The 22307-nt window shown below is 43.7% G+C and overlaps 1 protein-coding gene across 39 annotated transcripts in view; it reads right to left on the reverse strand.

Annotated features, from left to right (window-relative positions):
• KCNMA1 (potassium calcium-activated channel subfamily M alpha 1) overlaps positions 1 to 22307 on the reverse strand; it is a 736361-nt gene that overhangs the window by 259126 nt on the left and 454928 nt on the right. Inside the window, exon 1 of one of the 39 annotated variants that reach the window (XM_040485514.1) lies at positions 2408 to 2812. The exons of the other annotated variants lie outside the window; for them this stretch is intronic. Coding sequence (XP_040341448.1) covers positions 2408 to 2618 — 211 coding nt within the window. The 5' untranslated portion in view covers positions 2619 to 2812. Of the gene's footprint in view, positions 1 to 2407; positions 2813 to 22307 lie in introns of those variants that run through there. 39 annotated transcript variants of the gene reach the window in all.

The raw sequence follows: 22307 nt of genomic DNA on the forward strand, positions 1-22307 counted from the left end.
CAGATACAAGCACAGGGAGGCTTCTCCAAGGTGCTCCCCTTCTCCAGGGTAGTCACCCAACTGCTGTCACCAGGACCCACCTCCCATGCTCACCTCACGTGCTTCTCAGCCCCAGCACAGAGTGAACGGGAGCCTCTCCTTTCCAGCTGGAGGGAGAGGACTGTCTTTCTTCTTTCAAATGCCCCTGGGCTTTTGTTCCTCCAGTCAGAGCTTTTATAAACAGTGCCTGCTTGTCTGACCTTTTCAAACCTTTTCCCTGGGTAATTGTTTGGGCTGTTTTGTTCCCCACCTCATCCCAGTACTGCTTCCTGTGTGACAGATAGGAAACATCAGTTGAGATGCAACTGGGATTGTCACCTATTCATTCATTCATTCATTCATTCATTCATGCCGTAACATGTACAGTACGAGTGCTCTATACCAGTCTCTCAATGTTTGAAACACTAAAGGCAGCAGGGGTGATGCTCTGGCTTCAAGAGTCTTCTACTTGAAATGGGGAGGGGCAGAAAGTAAAGGAACACATTTTTGTGTGTGTGTAAACAAGCAAGTCTTCTTGATTTTATCCCTTAAATATATATGAACTAACTCATCTTTTCCTTCTCCGCTGCCAGAGCCATGGGCCAAGCCATTGTTACCTCCAGCTTGGCCGACAGCCCCAAGCTGTTCTTCCTGCTTCACTTTTATTCCTTCAGCCCACCCTGCCCAGGACCATTCTCCAGACATCAGTCAGGTCACATTGCCACCGGCCAAGAGCTGTCTCACCAGAAATCAATTTCAGATTCCTTATCTTACTCTGGAAGGCTTTCCATGATCTTTCCTTTCACTTCCACTCTCCCCATCCTCATATCATCCACACTGTGCCTCTACTCCTTGAACGTTTCCCACTCATTCTCAGCTCAGCCTTCCCTTCCCTTCTTTTCTAGAATGTCCTTCCCCTAAATCATTGTAAGAGAGGCTCAACTGGACACTGCCTTAGAGAGGTCTTTTCTGGCCAGCCAATTGTAGCCCCCCTCCTATTACCCTGTCCTTCTTTAACTCTCTACCATGACCTTTTATTTGCTTGTATATGTGCCCATTTTCTCCCATAGAATGTGTGCTCCATCATAGCAGCTGCCTCATATACCTGCTCACCACTGTGTTTATCATCTTCCAGCACAGTGATGACTGACACATAGTAAGCACTCACTGCTGAAAATGAATGAATGAATTTATGAGAAACCATTCCAAAGGCAAGTAAGAAGAAGATTAGATACTAAGTTAAACCTGTAGTATTGCTCAGTTACTCAACTCTTACTCAGGAAATGGTCTATTTCTCTTAGCTTATAATCCCATCATTCCTGCTCATATCTCTAGGTGCTTTAATGGCGGTCCTCGCCAATGCTGGATGTTTTAAAACATGAAGCAGCTCTTTCCTGAAGTGAAGGGAGAGGGAACTTAACAATCTGATCAACAGATCTAGGGCTCCAGAAAGGAGGCATCAATATTTAGATTCTAGGTGAAGTCCATGCGGATGGTTTAACCCAAGGAAGCCTTTTAGGCCAGTTCTAATGAGAAGGATTGACTAGAATTCACCTATCACTTGCTTGCTAATTGGAATTTCACCATGCATAATTATATAATGCCGAGGTAGTTCAAGCTGTGCCTATCCACATCAGAATCCTAAACTGGGCTCCAAAGGAATGATACTTTATTTTAAAGAAGCTCCTAGTACTACTAACCCTTCCGGAAATAAAAGATATCTCTTCCTAAGTCTGGGATCTTTAGGTCCAGAAATGTAAATTTAAGCCATTAATTCCAAACTCCTATACATTATGGATGCCCAAATAAAATCAAATCCCCCTCAGAAAACTGTTGAGACAGAAGAATCTTCCCAGAGGATGTCTCTTTCATCTCTGCTGGGTAAGAAGAATGAAGTAACACCCAAGATAGGCAAGACAGCATCCCCATGGCCTAATATGAGGACATAAGAAAGCAAACAGAAATGGCACTGGTGTCCCTGAAAACAAATATTGTTCATACCTCCAAAAGCCTCTTTAGAAAACGCTGACTCACTGGAAATTGTTACCACTTAATAAATAAGAAGGAGGCTATTGCTGTTATTTGCCAAGCTTTCCCCAACATTTCTGAAATATATTCTCTAATAGCTCAAAAACATTTGGGAACACTAGAGGCCAGCCACATTCATCTAAAAAAAAAAAAAAAAAAAAAAAAAAGATAGGATTTCTGCCTGGCTTGGCACATCTGAGTTCAGGGGTGTATCAAACAAACGGGAATGGAGAAAGCTATCACCTGCCCTCTGGATATCACCCTCAATCCAGCCTATAAGAAGGGCACTTCTTTCCTGGGCAGCCTCCAAAAACACAGGATAACTTTGGGGGATAACTGCTGGGGCTGGGAGGGACCTTACCCCAAGAGGCGCAAACCCTGCTGTAGGACACCAATGACTGCCAGAAGCTCTGCCGTTCCTCCTTCTCAGGGGCCTCGGGCCCACACCTCACCCGGTAGCCATTATGGAACAAGTCCCCCAGGGACTTTTTGCGGCGCCTGGTAGGTTTGTAATCTTCTGTGCTGGTGCCGTTGGGTGGGTGATGGTAGACGAGAATCTTACTGGGGATCATGGTGGGGGCAGAGAGCCGGACTGGGCTCCAGGTTCCCTTCAGTTCACGTCTTGCACAAACTGATGTCCTGCAAGGATCTGGAGGAGCCTGTATTTCCTGGACCTGTGCTGCAGACAGGTCCTCCTGCCCAGCACGGTGTGGCTCACCAGCATTTATGTCCCGATGGAGACTTCCTCCTCTCTCATTCACCAGCCCCCTTGAAAAAGCCCCAGCATGCTCTGGGCAGCTGCAGGAGGCCTCCTCAGAGAGGCTGTTGGGAAGGGAGGGGGAGCAGTCTGATCCATTATGTCCTACAAGCTGATCAATCAGCTTCACTCTGGAAATTACCACATAAGCTCCTTTGGACATGATTTAGGGGGATGGAAGGAGAAAAGGCTATAATTCCTCAAAATCAAGGAGCACAGAATAGGGTGTGGAGGGGGGCTGCAGTTTGGGTCCTACTGGGCCATTCCTTTTATTCTGGTGATTTTTTCTGACGATTAAGGGTTCTCAGGGAAGACTCCCTTATGGGATATGATGCCCAACTAGAGAGAAAGACTGAATGGCCCCACTCCTTCTTTCCCACCTCCTACTACCAACATAACCCAGATGCACAAATCCTCTGCTAATATCACGTGTAGGACTGAGGAGGGACTCTGGGCTTTCCAGAAGGCAGGAGGAGACATTCCATTAGAGCTCCTCACCCCTGTGCTTCCCTACCTTGTAGTTCTCAGCACTTCGTCTTGTTACCAACACCGGTCCCCTCTTTCCCCTAGGGCACGGAGTGTAAACAAAAATATAGCAGGACAGAGAAAGTATTAAAAATATAAACAGAGAAATACCTAGATTCATAAATTATTAGTTAGGTCTCCCCATAATCTGGCCCCCACCTTTTTTTTCCAGCCTTCACGCTGCCTTCTAGCAAGGCTAAAGTGATCAGATGGAATTTTCAGAGAGGGCAATTTATTTCTCCTCAGTAGAGATTTGTCCATCCCCCCAACCATGACATATTAAGCTTCTATCACATGCCAAGAATTGTGATTAGTACTGGCTATTCAGCAACTGATGGGAATGATACAAGTTCAGCTGTAATGGAGTTTACAGTCTAGTAGGAGAGAGAAGCAATACAAAATTCCTATCATAAATGTATCTAACTAACAGTTTGATTAAAGTGCTGCAAAGGAAAAGCAAAAGTAGCTATCTGTCTGAATGAGTGTGTGTGTGTGTGTGTGTGCGCGCGCGCGCGTGTGTGCACACGTGCATATATGTGTATCTGGATAGGAATGTGTGGAACATGTTGGGGTGTGTATATCAGAAAGGGCTTCATATTGATTATGAATCCTAACAGTTGAACAGCAGACAGCCAGCTGAGAAGAGACAATAGTGGTGAGGGGAATTTTTTTTTTTTTTTTTTTTTTTTTGGTTGAGGGAGCAGCATGACAAATGTCCTGAAGAGGGGAAAAAATGGCCTATTCCTGACTTGAAAGGAACTCACTGTGTCTAAAATGAAATAACTGATGAGAGACTTTTTAAAACTTACAGTTCTCTTGAAATGATCGGTGTAACCATAGGCCCTACAGACATCAAGAGGATAATGAAGGAAAATAATGAACAATATTGTGTCTACAAATTTGAAAAACAAATGAAATAGATAAATTTTGTTACAAATACAACCTTTTCAAAATGACACAAGAAGAAATGAAAAATCTAAACAGCCATGTATCTGTTAAAAAAAAAAAAAAAAAATTGAAACTTCAATGGAAAGCATCCCCAGAAAGAAAATTTCAGGTCTAAATGGTTTCCACTGGAGAATTCTACCACACATTTAAGAAGGTAATAATTCCTATTTTAGACAAACTCTTTTAAAGAATAGAGGAAGAAGAAACATTTCCCAATTGTTTTAGGATGTTAGCCTAATTATGACACCAAAATGTGACAAGGGTAATAGAAGAAGTGGGGGGGGGGGGGGGCAAAGGAGAAGAAGGGGGGGAAGGGGAAGGAGAGGGTGAAATTATAGACCAATATACCTCATCAACATAGGCACAATAATTCTTAAATACATACAGTACTAGTAAAAGTAATCTGGAATGATACATCATGACCAAAGGAGTTTATCCCCAGAATACAAGATTAGCTTAACAAATGAAAACCAATAATGTTATTCACCACATTAACAAGTTAAAAGAGGAAAATCTTATGACCATTTTAATAGACATCAGAAAAAAATTGACTAAATACAACATGCACTTTACTATAAAGACTATAAAGCTACATGTAATAAGAGTTTGAGACAGTATGCTATGGCCTAAACAATGATACATTGATTAATGAAAGAGAACAGACTCCAGAAATAGATGCATATATATATATATATATGTGTGATGATAGAGGACAATATACATATGTATGGGTGAAGGAGAAAGTTAATTGATTTACAACAAAAGCACCAATACAATTGCATGGGAAAAGGAAGAAATTCTCAACAAACAGTGCCGGAAAAAAATGAGATCTCTGTACCAGAAAAGAAACAAACCTCAACTCTCATCGAACACTATATACAAAATCAGTTTGAAAGGGATCATGGACTTAAATGTAGGAGCCAAATATAAAGCTTCTAAAAAGGAATATTGGACAGTATCTTGAGGACACTTGGGGTAGGAAAAGATTTCGTAGGACACAAAAGGCATTGACTGTTACAAACTTGATAAGTTAAATAGCATTAAAATTACAAACTTCTCATCAAAAGACACTTAGTGACTTTAAAACAAAAGTCACAGAATTGGGGACAATATTTACAATACACTTATCCAACAAAGAACTTAGGGAAATGCACATTAAAACCTTAATAAGGGGCCCCTGGGTGGCTCTTTCCTTTCAGCATCAGACTTTTGATTTTGGCTCAGGTCATGATCCCAGGGTTGTGAGACTGAGCCCCTCATTGGGCTCTGTGCTGAGCATGGAGCCTGCTTAAGATTCCCTCTCTCCTTCTCTCTCTGCCTCTCTCCCGCCTGTGTGCATGCATTCTCTCTCTCTCCCTCTCTCTCTCAAAATAAATGAACATTAAAAAAAAAACCTTAATAAAATATCACTATACTAGAATGACTAAAATGAGAAAGTTGGCAATAGCAACTGTTAGCAGGCAAACAGCAACTGTGGCTCTCATACATTAATGGGAGGGAGGGGTATACAGTGCTATCATCTCTTTGAAACCTGTTTGTCAGGTCCTTAAAAGTTAAATATCTATCCTATCACTGGGAAGTTCCATTTCTAAGTAGTTATTCAGGAAAAATCAAAACACATGTCCACAAAATCACCTGTACAGGATGATCATAAAAATTTTATTCAAGATTACCCAAAGTCAGAAATGACCTAAATGTCTATCAGCAGGTGGGCAGATAAACAAATTGGTGGCATGCCCACAGAATGGAATAGTATTAGTAATAAAAAGGAACAATCTACTCATGTACACAGCAACATGTATGAATCCCAAAAATCTTACTTTGAGTAAAAGGAGGTAGACACAGGAAAGAGTAACCTGTTTGTTTTCATTTGTATAAAGTTCAAAAGCAGGCAAAACTAAACTGTGTTGATAGAAATCAGGACAATGATTACCTATGACTGAGGGAAGAGGGCAGCTGTTGACTGTAAATGGCAGAAGGAACCTTCTCAAGATAATGGCAATGCTCTGTATCCTGACACGGGTGATAGACTATTTCACAATAATACCTACGTCAAAACTCATTGAACTGCACCATAAAGTCTTTGTATTTTATTGTAAGTCTCATATACTTCACTAAAAATATTGAGATGGATGCCTCCTGATGACAGCGACCTCCTGGTCACCAGAGGTGTCCGAAATGTGGCTGTTTGTACCAACTTAATGACCATGGAAGTTGAGCTTGGTGTCTCACTAGAGATCATCATCTGCTCTAACCCTATTAGTTACCTCCCAACAGCAGGGTAGACGGCAGAGTCATGAAACTCCAGTTAATCTGAAAGAGGACCAGTTTAATGGAAAGAGCGAAGGACTTATGTATTTAGGCTCTGCCATTGCTGCTGTGGGGGCAGAACAAGTTATATGCTCCTAGCCTCAGATTCTCCATTTCTCAAATAGAGGTTTTAATATCTACTTCACAGATGACAATCCAGATTTAAACATGTATGCAAAGCCCTGCACAGGTACCTACACAAGGTTGTACTCAGCAAATTCCCCTCCATCCAACTACCAAAGTTCTAGGGCACAGCCCATCTGGTCTCTGTTCTGCTCACAGAATACCCCATCATTGATGGGCAACCTGGCCACAGAGTGTCAATAACCAAATCCCTTTTTGTCTCCACACAGCAGGCCTGCCAGCTGCTTCATAAGACTTCACTGATGTGGACACGACAAGTTTGGACCCTGGAGCCAGACGGCTGGGATTTGGGTCCTGGCATCTCTATTTATGAGCCATGTGATCTTGGAAAAGTTATTCAAACCCTGCCTTGAGTCCCTGACTCTTAACATGGTAGAAACATCTCAACACAAGCCTCTTTACTACAAGAAAGTGCTTCTTAAAACAATTTTTAAAAATTTAAAGAGAATCCTATGTAAACATATGCACACACTCAAATAAATTGGGGCTCATTTCTCTGGACACGTGTGTATTGCAAAAAATTGGCCTAGACCACATCCACATTTTACACACCCCTCAGTGTATCCCACAGTTGCTGCCCTATACCATCAGACCCCAAGGAATTCAGTGGGGGTTTCATTTGTCTTCAAGAGCCCAGTGTTGCCAACATGAAGTTACTGCCCTTCATTCACACTCACTGTGCAGAAACACCCTGCTTCTTCCCCTCTGCAACAGGCTTATTTCTCTTGGGGTGGAGGTGGGGGGGAGTTGGTGAGGAAAGAAGAACATGAGAATGTTAATCCATTCTTTTAAAAACATAACCAAGCAATTAACTCCGATGCAGTTAACCTCTTCAGTGAAATGAACGGATATCCAATTCCCTAAATCCTGTAGTTATTCATTTGTTCAAATAATTAAGCGCCTATGTAGAAGACAGGCAGGATTCTGGAACCCAGAATAATGGGATTCAAATCCCAGCCTCGCCATTAGTGGGGAATGAACATTGGCAAGTTCCTTCAACCCTCACTGTCTCAGTTTCCCTAACTATAAAATGGGAGTAGTAATGGTAACCCACCTCCTAGAGGAATACATCACCATATCTTTAACAGTTAAACTTGTCTTCAGTACAAGTAAGTGCCACTGAGTGTTTGCTGTTTTTATACCTACGAGCCAGATACTGAGCTGGGCGCCCTGGGGACACAAACTCTAAGTCCATCCTGAAGGAAGTTATAGTTTTATGGGGCAGTGTACAATCTACACTTCTATTTAGCTAGAAAGGAGAGATGACTGCATCATTTTATTTTAGGAGAAGACCCCCAAATTAGCTCTTTTCCCTCACTTGCTCCTTGATGCCTGAAAGTCCACTGGTGGAACGGCAGTGATGCATAGTAAGAAAGTCCAGAGAGATGTGGGTTTGAACCCTGCCCCTTCCTCCTGCAATATGAGAACGGGGGCTGGTTACATGAAACCTGCAAACCTACCTCCTCACACACACATAAAGAGGATAATTACACCTCTAAGGGGACACACAGAACGTGCTACACGAACACTCATTCCCTGTCTCCTCCGAGGGCCCTGCTCTCTCCTCCTAGGATCTAATGGTCTGCTCCCTATGAAAATGCACATTTGCCTAGGAGTCACCAATCCCCCAGATAAGTCTTGGTTACAGGAAAACTATGAAGCCACCTGGGCATGGGGGAGGAGAGCAGGTGCTGAGAATCGGGTAGAAAGGGGCAAACTGTGGACCAAATTGCGAACTGAACCAACTCCACTGGCTGGCAAGTCATGGCCCTGTTTTCAGCTGATGAAAGAGCCATCCAACATCTGTGATTTGAAATAGGGAAAATAAAAAGTCAAAGCTGAGTCTATGATCGGGCACATACTACTGTTTATTCCCCAAATCCCAGACCATTTGAGTTAAGTGCCTCAGGTCACCTCCCCACACTCTTAACTCTTTTTAAAATTGGAGACCAGAAGCATGCAGCGTTTGCACAGTCCTCAAGTCACAAGGGAAAAGGATGCTTTACTTTGGTCCCTGGTTTCTCTATTCAAGAAAATATCACCTAATCTCCAGTTAATCTGCCTCCTCCCACCCCACTTCATCTTCTCCCCTCTTTCTCCCTCCCTCCTGAGAACTAACCATCTGAGGGGCGCCTGGGTGGCTCAGTCGGTTAAGCGTCCGACTTTGGCTCAGGTCATGATCTCACGGTCCGTGAGTTCAAGCCCCACGTCAGGCTCTGTGCTAACAGCTCTGAGCCTGGAGCCTGCTTGGGGTTCTGTGTGTCTCTCTCTCTCTGACCCTCCCCTGTTCATGCTCTGTCTCTCTCTGTCTCAAAAATAAATAAACACTTAAAAAAATTTAAAAAAAAAAAAAAACTAACCATCTGAGGATCTGAGGGATAGAGTCTGTAACTTGGTGCATTTCCCTCCCCATCATCACCAGCTAGCAGTGCACATCACCATCTTCTTGGTCCCTGTCCTGCCCTCTCATCTCCAAAGTGACAGCCTCTGCCTGTCCTGACACACCACGTGTGATGCTGCAGACAAGTGAATCCAACTACCTCCAATATCCTCTCCTTTTCCCCAAGATGAAAACCCGAGCTCAATGATGAGAACTGGAATAATCCTCCCTAATCCCACCTCCCACGCTGAGCCCTGGCTGGAAAGCTGACACGTGGCCCTGAGCATCCCTCCTGCCTGACATTTGGACCCACAGGAGACAGATGGTGTCCCCAGTCACTGTAGTGCACGCAGGTTTGGTTTTTGAGATTTGTAGCCCCATCTACTGCAGGGAGGACCTGAATCGGTTGACATGGTCAAAAATCACATCAAAACAAAACCCATACCTAGGGATAAACTAGGACAGGGCTCCTTCCAGCTAAAAGAAGCAGCAAGGAATGTTACCAGGAACCTGCCAGCCTCGGGACAAGAGTGAGGTTAGAGAGGCATGTAACGCACAAAATTTGAGGAGGCCCCCTTTGTTAACGCCCACTTTGCCCTTGCATTGCCCTGAGAGTGAGTCATTCAATTTGCACCCCATACTCCTCTCTCACCTCACCCTAGTCCCCTCCCCGGCACTTGCAATGAATCTGTTACTAAGCTCATCTCTGGAAATGGCTCTGCCTTTTCTGTCACCTGTGGCAAGAGAGAAACATACTGGGTTATGATTGTTGTGAACTGGGAAAACCTATAAAGTCAATGCAGAGATCAATGTTATCCTAAAATTAATCTCAAGCAGAATTTCTGTGCCAGCGGCTTTGAATAAAGACTGAGGAACACAGTGAATTATATCTTCAATTACAGTTTACAAAGAACAGAGGCGCTCCTTCCAAACGGGTGCTCTTGATTTAGCTCTCTATAAAGGCAGGAAGCAGAACACTGAATCTCGGATCAGTAAAAACATTTTCACAAGGGCCTCAGGTGCCACAGGATTTAGCGATGTTTAATTCCGATGCTCAAAATTAATTTAAGGTAAACTCGGAGGATGGAAATGAAGTGTTCGTTTTGGGGGGATTAATCCACGACCAGGTGTATCTCAGTTATGTTTTGTTCTAATGCTCGCAATTAACACCAGGATAAACTTGGATAATCGAAACCAGGGCTCAGCACATTTTTTTTCCTGTAAAGGGCCAATAATAAATACCTCAGGGTTTGGGAGTCGTACAACCTGTGTTGAAACTGCTCAACTTGGCCACGGTGGCGTGAAAGCTAGCCATAGACAATATGTAAGAAACCGAGCTTGGCTACATTCCAATAGAATGTTATTTCCCAAACTAGGTGGCGGGCCAGGTTTAGCCTGCAGGCCAATCTTGCCAACCTCTGATCCACTGACACTTCAGAGGGAGGGAGGAATGATTAATTTGCCAGCAAGCACTTTTCCAAGTTGGTAACACTTAGTTCCTTCTGTTTCCTGTGACACTCATTTTAACACCTGATATGCTGTTTTTGTTTTCCTAGCCTAATCCAGATATTTATAAATCACTTCAGACTATGAACTCCTTGAGGTCAGGGTCTCAGTCCCTCTTCTTTGTGTATAATTTGTAACATCTAGCAGAGTCGGGCATGTTGCATCTGTTTAAGATTTTTCCCTTGTTCCACAAGGGATGTAGTTCACATCTCTGGTTTCGGTATGTGAGGACTTGGAGATCTTTCTAACCCAACAATTGAGAGTTTCTTCCCTCCCCATGCACATCCTGTTTCTAATCAGTTCTGAATAAAGCTATGTTAAAAGCGTAAACCAGTTTGCTCCGACCCAAAACAAGTTAGCAAGTCCCACTTTGAGACGCCCAAGTCCTCAGCTCATGTGCTTATTTCAGTCTTTTTTCCTATAAATAAATGGCGATAAAAATTCTGTCTCCTTCTACGCTTGTCGCCAATGCCCAGCATATGGTAGCATTCAATAAATATGTGTTGAAGAAATGAGGAAATGAATATGATTTGGGTTTAGCTCCTAGAACCTTTGTTATGTGAGAGGGCTTTGCCAGCTTAGTTTAGGAAGCAAGATCTGTTAAGCAAGATTTTGCACTCTTGTGCCACCTAGTTGAAACCCACACTTGACGCTGCTTAGTGGACTGATCCTTTATCCCTGCATCCCTAACCCCAATTTGTCCCTGAGTACAAGGGGGTCACTGATCGGAGTTTGGATGGCAGGCTTCATTGGCCTGCCGATTCCGCTGGCCTCATCCATTTCCGCATCCCCTTCTGAGCGACAGGGGATGAGCACTAAAATCTCCATCCCTTCACAGAACCAGAACAGGAGGCACCAAACCATCTGCTTATTGGTCACATGGCAACAGACAATGTCTGGAACGTCCTTACAGCATATTACTTCACTGATAAAGATGGATCGCACTTAAGCAGTGATTCTTGATCTCTACGAAATGGCTCAGACAGCACAGGAACAATCTCACAGATAAGACAAACTGCGCCGAGCTGGTCTCAGACTATGAAAATGCCTGCCAGGACATGACTTATGTGAAAATAAATAAGGTGGGTCACTGCTTTATCATTAGCAATAAGTGGATTCTTTCTTCCTACCACAAAAGCGAGGATGTAAAGGAACCACACACACCTATTGTTGCTTAGGCCTTTTCTCTTCACCAACTGCCTGAGGTGTGGGTTTGCAAACGAAATCATCCCAACCATTCTTTTGGACTGACCGTTTAATGAGGGGGTAAAATAGGCCAGCCCTTTCCTCTTCCATCAGATGCCTTCCTTGTGGCCATTTCGCTAACTGCATGAGGGGACACCAGAGGAGACAAATGGGCGCAAGTTGCAAACCCAGCAAACAAAGGGTAGAAGTAGATAAACGCAGTGAATTAATCAGCGATAAGTCACTGTGTCCCTATTACATATTTGGTTCTCTTCTGGGAGCGGTTAGGGCCAGAAACACTATGAGACATGGTCTCTAAAGAAACACAACAACAAAAAGTAAAATCAGAAATCAAAAATAGCACATAACTAATCACAACGATTTACTGGAACAGACTGAGCTTTTAAGAGCACTGAGAGGGGCGCCTGGGTGGCTCAGTCAGGCAAACATTGACTCTTGGTTTCAGCTCAGGTCATGACCTCACAGTTTGTGAGTTTGAGCCTCATGTCAGGCTCTGTGCTGACAGCACGAAGCCTGCTTGGGATTCTCTCTTCCTCTATCTGCCCTTTCCTGGCTGCTTTCTCTCTCTCTCTCTCTCTCTCTCTCTCTCAAAAAATAAACAAACATTAAAAAAAAAAAGAGTACTGAGAGCACGGTCCACAGGCAGACATCTCTGGATAATGCAAAATCTTACATTGATTGGCAAATTAAGCTTCCTTTCATAATTCTTATATGAAAACTGCTGAGAGGGACAAAAAGGGCAATAAAATTTTTTTTTTAATTTTTTTTTAACATTTATTTATTTTTGAGACAGAGAGAGACAGAGCATGAACGGGGAAGGGGCAGAGAGAGAGGGAGACACAGAATCGGAAGCAGGCTCCAGGCTCTGAGCCATCAGCCCAGAGTCTGACGCGGGGCTCGAACTCACAGACCGTGAGATCGTGACCTGAGCCAAAGTCGGACGCTCAACCGACTGAGCCACCCAGGCGCCCCGAAGGGCAATAAAAATTTTTAAAAATTCTTAAGACTTCTGGCGACTATGAAAAGAACATCTGTGTGACAATTTGAAAAACTAAGTGAGTGCTAGTTTTGGGAGTACTCCAACACAGCCCATCACCTTAGACAAGTCATGTTTATTCTTCCTGACCTAAATGGTTTCTCATGGGAAGGGGGAAGGAAAGAACGAAGGAACAAAGGAAGGAACAGAGGAAGGAAGGGAGGGAGAAAGGAAAGGAAGGAGGAACTGGGAGAGTTTACTAGTAGGTAATCCCTAATGTCCCTTTCAAATAAAATTTCCTTTTTTTAAATATAATTTATTGTCAAGTTGGCTAACATACAATGGATACCATGTGCTCTTGGTTTCAGGGGTAGATTCCCATGGATCATCGCTTACATACAACACCCAGTGCTCATTCCAACAAGTGCCCTCCTCAATGCCCATCACCCACTTTCCCCTCTCCCCCACCCCCACCCATCCTCAGTGTGTTCTCTGTATTTAAGAGTCTCTTATGGTTTGCCTCCCTCCCTCTCTGTAACTATGTTTTCCCCTTCCCTTCCCCCATGGTCTTCTGTTAAATTTCTCAAGATCCACATATGAGTGAAAACATGATATCTGTCTTTCTCTGACTGACTTATTTCACTTAGCATAATACCCTCCAGTTCCATCCATGTTATTGCAAATGGCCAGATTTCATTCTTTCTCATTGCCAAGTAGTATTCCATTGTATATATAAACCACATCTTCTTTATTCAAATCAAATTTCTATAACTATGTGGCTCTATGCTCTTAGATGTCACTCATGAACAAAGAAATAATACTTTAAAAGTAGCCAAAAGAGAAAAAATAAAAATTATTTTCATAAATCTGCAATTTCCGTAGCTACTTTGTAACCATGAAGGAAATGCTACTGCACAGTAGGCCTGACTCACTCCAGTGAATTCCCTTGCCTTCATCCACCCATCTGCCCAGCTGGACCACATGCATTTGAATGCCAGAGTGCTGGGCTTATTGAGATGCTAATTTCTGAATGTTCCCACTCACACCAGGGGGACAGCTTTGGAAGAAGATGTCATAGCTCAGTGACCTCACCTTGTGGAATGATTTCTTTTTATAAATGCTAATTGCAACCCATTAATTAAGAGAGATGTTATAGTGGGCAGGAAAATCATGGAGTAAGCAAATCCTGCAATTCTCTCCAGCATTTATCATGAAGCAAAATCCTCTGTCTGATGCATTTCTGTATGGCCTAGAGGGCAGTAGAGGAGTTAAATATTCCAGCTTCTGATTCAGAGGTCAACATGGGTCTGGTAGAGAAAGGGACTCTCAGTTTAGAAGGGGCCAAGCATCCAACCTCAGTGAATTTTTGGAGTACTGTGGTTACGGTTGGAAGACAGGCCTGGACTAATTTATTTCTGGCTATTGTGCAAGACAAAGAGTTTTTTGTGTGAGTTTTTTTTTTTTTTTTTCCTGCATCTTGTCCTGTCATCTAGGAGAGTGCCAGGCACACAGTGGGTGCTCAGTAAAAGTGTTGATTAAATTTAAATCCTGGCTTTACCATTTGTAAACTGTGACCTGGGGTGCCTTCTCTAGCCTCTTAGAGACTCTGGAGGATCTTTCCTTTGCATTTTGTTTTTTTGTAAAATGAAGTATCTCAGTGTAAATTCCCTTGGAAACAGAATGTGAGCAGAAGATTCTATTGTGAATAGTTTATTTGGGAGGTGATATCAGGGAACACAAGCAGGGGAGCAGGGATTTAAGAAAGGGACAGGATGAGTGTTGTATGTAAGCGATGAGTCGTGAGAATCTACCCCCAAAACCAAGGGCACACTGTATATGCCGTATGTTAGCCAATTTGACAGTAATTTCTATTTTTTAAAAAAAGAAAGGGACAGGAAAGAAGGTAGCAATAAAGAGTTCATCGGGGGCTCAGTCGGTTAAGTGTCTGACTTCAGCTCAGGTCATGATCTCACGACTTTGTGAGTTCGAGCCCTGAATCAGGCTCTGTGCTGACAGCTCGGATCCTGGAGCCTGCTTCACGTTCCGTCTTCCTCTCTCTCTGCCCCTCCCCTGCTCGTGCTCTGTCTCTCTCTCTCTCTCTCTCAAAAAAAAATAATAAGCATTAAAAAAAACATTGAAAAAAAGAGTTCATCAAGCAAGCATCACTGTGGACAACTGGAGAAGAACACCAGCGGGGGCCTGGGCAGCCCTGTGGAGGGGGATGCAGAGATCTCTCACTAAGGGACCATGGTAAGGATCCATCACCTCCAGTAGGTCATTGGTTGAGGGGAGCACTAAGATCCTAGCATGGTATCTTGGAGGCAGGCCAGGGAGCAGGCTTAGGTGACTGGAGAAAAGCCTCAGGCAAAGAAATGCTGATGCTGGTGATTCAAAACCCAGCCACCTGCAGAAAGAGGAGGACAAGGGGTGTGGGTGGGCACCAGAAGGGCCTGCCTCACCAGAATAGTAAAACCCACCTCTTAGGTCATTGTGAGGCTTATGCGAAACTGTATAGGGAAGTATTTGTCACTCTGACTACTTTCCGCACTGTGCCTGCAATGACTGAGGGCTTACTGTTGGGAGGCCACGTCAGGTGGAAAAACACTGCTCCAAGGGTGTCTGAAGACACCACAGGTTCAGAGATAGGCCTCGTCCTGTCCTCGGAAACTGACAATGTGTGCCAGCATACTAAAGGTTCTGAGAATTCCTCCAGTTAAGAAATCCTCTAATTAAACTAGGATTTCCCAAACTTACTTGACCATAGAGCTCTCTTTTCACAATGCCTACTAACTTTCTGTGTAATCCAAAATTCCACAAAGCACGTTTCAAAAAAAGAAGGCCTGAGGCTGGTGGGTTTTCCCCAGGAAGGCATTCCATAACTTCCAGCTCACCCCTAAAATTCTGCCGCCAAATGTGTTTTCTTAGAGCCACCCATATCCTCTGCTTTTACCTCCTTTCTTGATGAATCCAAACCCACAGTGATGATTCCCTTACTTTTCATTTCTCAGGCTTATGGCTGGCACGAGCTTGCAATATGAAATTCCTCTCTCTGGCACCCATATGCATAGCTCTTATCTCCAAAGGAAGGACTCCCTGCAATCTGCCTGAAGTTAGTTAGCGACTACCATGTGACATTTCTTTAACAGGCAGCACCGATGGAGGGGAGTCTCCAGGTCCTGCTCTACTGCTTACTAACTGCGAGAGACTAAATAACTTCCCCCGCATCATTTGTAAAATGGGAAAATGAGTCTACCTCACAGGTTGCTATAAAAGTTGAGCAAGACATAGCACAGGGGCACCTGGGTGGCTCAGTCAGTTAAGCATCTGACTATTGATTTCAGTTCAGGGCGTGTCCTCTCACAGTTCGTGAGTTCAAGCCCCGCATCGGGCTCTGCACTGACAGTGCGGAGCCTGCTTCGGATTCTCTCTCTCCCTCTCTCTGCCCCTCCTTCTCTGCTAGCTCTCTGTCTCTCTCAAAGGAAGTAAATGAACTTAAAAAAAAATTGAAAATACAGCACAAAGCATCCAGTATTGTGCAGCACATGTACTGAACGTACCTGCCCTCAAATCTCTTCTTCTAGCCACTCCCACAAGAACCCTGAATCAAGTTCTTATTGACTTAGAGGACTGTCATGGGAAGAGAGGATAGAATCATGAGAATAATTTGCCAGAATAATTCAAGCCACTTAGTGACTATCTATAGCTGTATAAAGTTTGCCTGTTACTTTCTGATCTCCAAAAAAGTGTGTGTGTGTGTGTGTGTGTGTGTGTGTGTGTGTGTGTGTCCCTATGGACCTATAGATAGGTAGCTATAGAGGGAGAAGGAGAAAGAGAATTTGGTAGATCAATCTATTAAGACCTGTATGGCTACCTATCTAGGTACATAGATAAATAATTCATTCCATCCCCACAAAACCCCATATGAGGTGGCTCTAATTGCCCCCATGTTACAGATGCAGCAATTGAGGCACAGAGAGGTTACACAGCTTGCCCAAGCTCACCCAGCACCCTGAGGATGGAGCTGGGGTTCCTCGTGGCATGGAAGCAGTTTTCTCCACCATTATTCTCTAAACTAACAGTAAAAGATACAAAGACAGGACCTGGGTGAGGACTTCACACTTTGAAATACTTAACTAAGACTAAATGACATGGAAAACTCTAGTTCCAGAAGAACTAGAGTTGCCAAGGAAGCCTTGGCAAAACGGAAATAAGAACCAATTCATGGGGGGAGGGGTTGGGAAGGATGGGGTGGAAATGTAAGCGTGGCCACGTTCTCTCCTCTCCCAGCACAGAGTTCACCCCTGTTACAACACATTTTAAAATAGAGTTGAAAGAAAACATGACTTCACCTTCACTCCTTTGGCGAATTGTTGCTCTCCTAACCACACCAGCGGCCTCAGGAGCTACAAGTTAGGAGTTTAGCAATTCCTTCCCTGGTCTTCAATGTTGCTCCTGCTACTTCCAAACAAACTTAAATTTAACATTTTAGTTTTTAACAGTATGGATAATGTTAACTCATATAAATTTCTGTTTAGTTAGCATTCAAGTATCTAAGGCATACAAAGATGTCTAACATGAACTTCACCTAGTTATCAAAATTTGCATGGTGTCTGTTTTAGCTCATTTTCTTTTAAAATGAGGATGTGTAGGGGTGCCTGGGTGGCTCAGTCAGTTGAGCGTCGGACTTTGGCTCAGGTCATGATCTCACAGCTCATGGGTTCAAGCCCCACATTGAGCTCTGTGCTGACAGCTCAGAGCCTGGGGCCTGCTTCGGATTCTGTGTCTCCCTCTCTCTCTGCCCCTCCCCCGCTCATGCTCTGTCTCTCTCTCTCTCTCTCTCTCTCTCTCTCTCTCTCTCTCTCTCAAAAATAAACATTAAAAAAATTAAAAATAAAATAAAATTAAAATGTGTCATTTTTATAAAAATTATAAAAGAATTACTTTGAAAACACATAATTAAGATGTCCAGACTTCTTTTACTCTGCCCCATAAAATAGAATCTTCTTGTGTTGGAATAAAATAAGAGCTCCCTTATCTTGGAGGGATTCAAAGCATGTTTATGGTTTCTGGGATGCAATGTACCAAACAAAAAGTAAATCCCCTCATCTTGCTCTGGGGCTAGGCAAAGTTCCTCGCTGTGGCCAAAGTCTGAGAGGTCCTGACTACGGGGCTGCAGTGTCCTCTAAGCCCCACTGCCTTCAATGGGAACAGAGTCCTGGCACCTTTTCGGGTACCACTGCAGTGAGCTCTGGCTTCTGGTCACCTGCATTACAGATGCCCTAGCAAGATCCTTCTGCTCAGCCATGAGATGCCTCCCTTCTTGTTGCTTTGGGTTCCCCATGGGTCGGGGTCAGGCAGGACATGAACCAGGAACATTAAGAGTCTGATCTAGAGAAGCATGCAGTCACGTCAAAGAAAGAGTATACACAGGTCCCCAGTGATCAGATGCCTAACAGCTCCGAGAAAGCAATCAGGAATAACTGGAAAGACAGAAGTGAGACTGGACAGAAGAAAATACTTTTAGAGAGAAGGAAGTCTGAGGTCATTGTCCTCAAGAATCTTCTTTGAGCAAAAAAAGGTTGCATGCCACGAGAGGGTAAAATGAAATAGGCAGAGCAAGAGAAAAATAACGACCTAGCCACTGGCTCAGGATTAAAAGTTATAACATTTCCTTTGATCTTCACAATAACTCTCTTACGTAGCTAAAGCAAGAGCTCATCTCCGTTTTGCAGGTGAGTTGTTCAAGGTCAACCAAACTGGCTCCAGCCTGAACCACAACTGGGTCCCTGGACTCACATCTGGGGCTTCTCTTGCTTGATCGCTGGGCTGTGTGAGGTGTCCTCTCTCTTTCTCTCTCTCCCTTCACCTTCTCACAGAAGTGAGAGTTGGATGAATCTGATATTCCCCACAGTCCAGTATCACCAGCCCCTAGCCTGCCCCAGCCCCTTCCCTCCCTAGCTCCATAACAGGGGTCAAAACCATGCTGACTTCAAGAGTTGGGTGGAAATCCCATTTATGGCTTTCTAACAAGCTGTCCTGCAGAGCCCCTTCATTTCCTAGGAAGGAAGGACTCCTAGGGGGGCTCCAGTTTCTTGCTGGGGTTTAATATGAATCAAGGTAATGCAGTTCAAGCTTCGGTTGATGCCCAGGTATAATTTCAAGGGAAGAAGGGGTTCACAGTGACTGTTCTCTTTTGGGGAGAGGCAGGGTAGAATTCTGCATCCTGGATGTTGCAGCCTGGCCAGCTGGCATGTGAGTGTGATAAGTAACCCTCGCCCCCCCACCCCACTGCAGGAACTGGGCCGATAACCTTGACCAACAGCATGCCACCCGTCCTATCAGTGCAGATTGAAGCAAAAGGCATTATACATTAAAAACAACATCATTTTATAAACTTCCTGTTGGGTGAGTTTTTTCTCCATGCTGTTTCAAAGCAACTGGCTTGGTTATAAATCACACTGTGTGCTAGAGAATATATGACACAGCTGTGAGTTACAAGGTCATAATTTTACCAGCGATTTTAGATGCTGCCATAAACCATCCAAGGTCTGAAGAGAGCTCTAATACATTTTGATTTTTCCTTAAGTCCCCTGAATGGTATTCTAGGCCAGCCATTAAAAGACACTTCATTTCCTCCTTTTGTTTTAGGGAAAAAATAGTCTAGTACCACCAATGCCCTCCTCGCTTTGTTTTCTTCTACAGTGTAGTGCTGCCTCTTCTCTTTCGTCTTAAATTGCTGGGTGTCTAGCCTTAGACAGATGTTCCCTAGGCCTTCTTGTGAGAAAGATGAGATGAGTGTTGGGCTACGAGTCAGAAAACTTCCCAGAGCAGTACCATTTTTACCGAGGACTTGCCTAAGGGGATGTGGACCTGACCTTGGACCAGGTGGTCCAGTAACATTTTTCACAGAAACATTTTTCCTGTATCGTCTGCCATTACCTTCCTCCCCCCTTCAGCTTGGATAACACCTACTTTCTTGCTTTCCCTCCAGTGTCTAGGCCTTTGTTCATTTGCAAACACTAACTCAGTTTGACCTGACTCTCCACCCCTTTTGTAGCTGATAAAGTCCAACTTCCGACTCCAAAAGTCACCAAAAATGTCACTTCTTTTAGAAAGCCTTCCCTGGCTCCATGGATTGGTGCTTCTCTATATGGTCCCAGAGCACCACACTGCCACACTTAGCCCAACACACTGGAACCCTCTATTTACTTCTCTCTCCCCAACAAATGAGCTCACCAGCCCAAACCCCATTTCTTTTGTTGATTCATTTATGTATTAATTCACCAAGCATTGAGGGTTCCTTTCAGTCACTTCAGTAAGACTTAATGCAGTGCCTAGATCACAGCAAGTACATAATAAATGTCTGTTGAAGGAAACAAAATGAAGTGAAATGAAGGAATGGGTGGATGGACAGGTGGATGAACTCCATCTACTATGCATCTGCAAGAGGTGGTCAAAGAGAAGGACCATAATGGGGTATCAGGTTCAGGTTCTCCTCCCCGTTCCTCGATCTTCCCCAAAGAGCTTCAGCTATCCTGCCTTTCCCGAGGTAAATCCACTCCAATTATTTTTACCACCAGTGCAGATCCATCCACACAAACACTGAAATATCCACACTGGTCTACTGACTGGCTTCCCAAAGCAGCGTGCAGATTCCTCCCCATGCTTACTCTTGTCTACAATGCCCTTTCCTCTCCACTCCATTTGATCAAACCCTACCCATGCTTGGAAGCTCAGCTCAAACCCTATGCCCCCAGTGAGTCTCCACGGTACAGCAACTCCCTGCTTTCAACTCACAATCCGGTGCAGACTACACATGTGGCTCCCAACCAGAGAATAATTCAACCGATCTGAGCATATACCTAAATTAAGTGATCAGCACTGAGAAGGCAGGACATGTCACAGCTCTTGTATCATAGTGGGACTATGACTGATGGAAAGACCTCCTAATTCTAGCCCTGGTCATGCTGCTTACTGGTCATGTGACACTGGACATAGGCCTCTTGGAATACCCTTGGTCACATCTGCCAAACCTGGAGAACACTGACACCTACCTCACAGAGTTGATTAAATACAATAATGTTCACAAAATGTTTTCACAGAGCTGAAGAGCTGTAGAAAGGCTGTATGTCTTACAAATATACGTAAATAAACTCAAGCAGCCCTGACAGGCCCCAGTTCCTATTAGGCATCAAGGCCACTCCTTTTCTATGTTATACTCCCTTGGCACTGAGTGTCCTTTCAAATTAAGAATTGAACATTCAAGCAGGAGACTCAACAACTCATAATTTAAGTCTGCTTTCGCTCTTTCGCTCTCACCATGAAATACACACAGGGTGCTGACACCCCGCTCTTGACTTACAAGCCTATTTTGTGAGGAGGCCCCATCCCTCCAAGGCTCTTTCATCCACTCAGTATGGTCAGTCCATTGACAGACACGTTGTCTGCATGTTCCACAGTCCTTGCCCACATGATGGCCCTCAAGGACAGATGTGAAATAGGTACATAAATATCAGTTGTTTAACAGATGCCTATATTCATTCACTCAGGGCTAGGTGAGCAGGACAGGGAGGATTTGCCATTTGGACTCACTGGGAAATTCCACCGGTCTTAGTATTAATTATTGCCTTGTGCCAACAAGATACCCAATCTAAGAAAGTCAGGCACACCAGCTTGTCTTGTTCAATTACTCTACCATTATAGATCACGTGTATAGATAAGTGTATATGTCTCATGTAATCAGCACATGGACAACATGTGAATTATGGCCAAAGTAAAGAGTGCATTTGCATGCATTCCAATGCATATCTTCTCATGTTTACTCATCAGTGTTATTATTGAACTGTTCTATTGACTCATCAAGGACTTCAATCTCCCTTGGTAGACAAGGTACTTTGAATTCCCATATCCATAACTAGATTAAGCTACTCTAGGCAGAAACCGTCTTACATCTCACAGTATAACCCTCATGACAAGCACAGTGCTGTAATCAATACGTTATCTGTTGAATGAATCATTTATTACTCTCAAATTGCATGCCCAAATCCTGTTCTCCTCTCTCTCTGCCTTTTTTTCCAGGCCTCAGGAGACACAGTGATTCTACTCAAATTGTTATCACTCTGGGCCCAGTTACAAGCACCCAAAGCGGATACTGTTGGTGTGCCTGTTCTAAACACCCTTTTATACAAAAACAACTATAATCCTTTGGGCAAAGAGCTGTAAAAACTGACAGCAGCTAAGGAAATTATTCCCCTATGCAGATAACGCTGTGTTCCCAACAGTTCTCAATAAGCAAATAAAATCTCTCAGACAATTAAGTTGCTGTTTAAGGCTATTTGCTCTGGAATTCCCCAAAGGTATTCTGAAAGAGTACAAAATGTTGGTGATGAAGAACTACACTACTGGCTGGGATACAATAGATTATGGAATTAAGACAGAGCAGAAACAGACAAACAAGTAAAGTATTATGCAAAACCTTTCAAGGTCCTAATTTTACCTTGCTTCTATGT

The sequence above is a fragment of the Herpailurus yagouaroundi genome, unplaced genomic scaffold, assembly GCF_014898765.1.
Source record: "Herpailurus yagouaroundi ecotype Mexico unplaced genomic scaffold, PumYag 163, whole genome shotgun sequence".
NCBI lineage: Eukaryota > Metazoa > Chordata > Mammalia > Carnivora > Felidae > Herpailurus > Herpailurus yagouaroundi.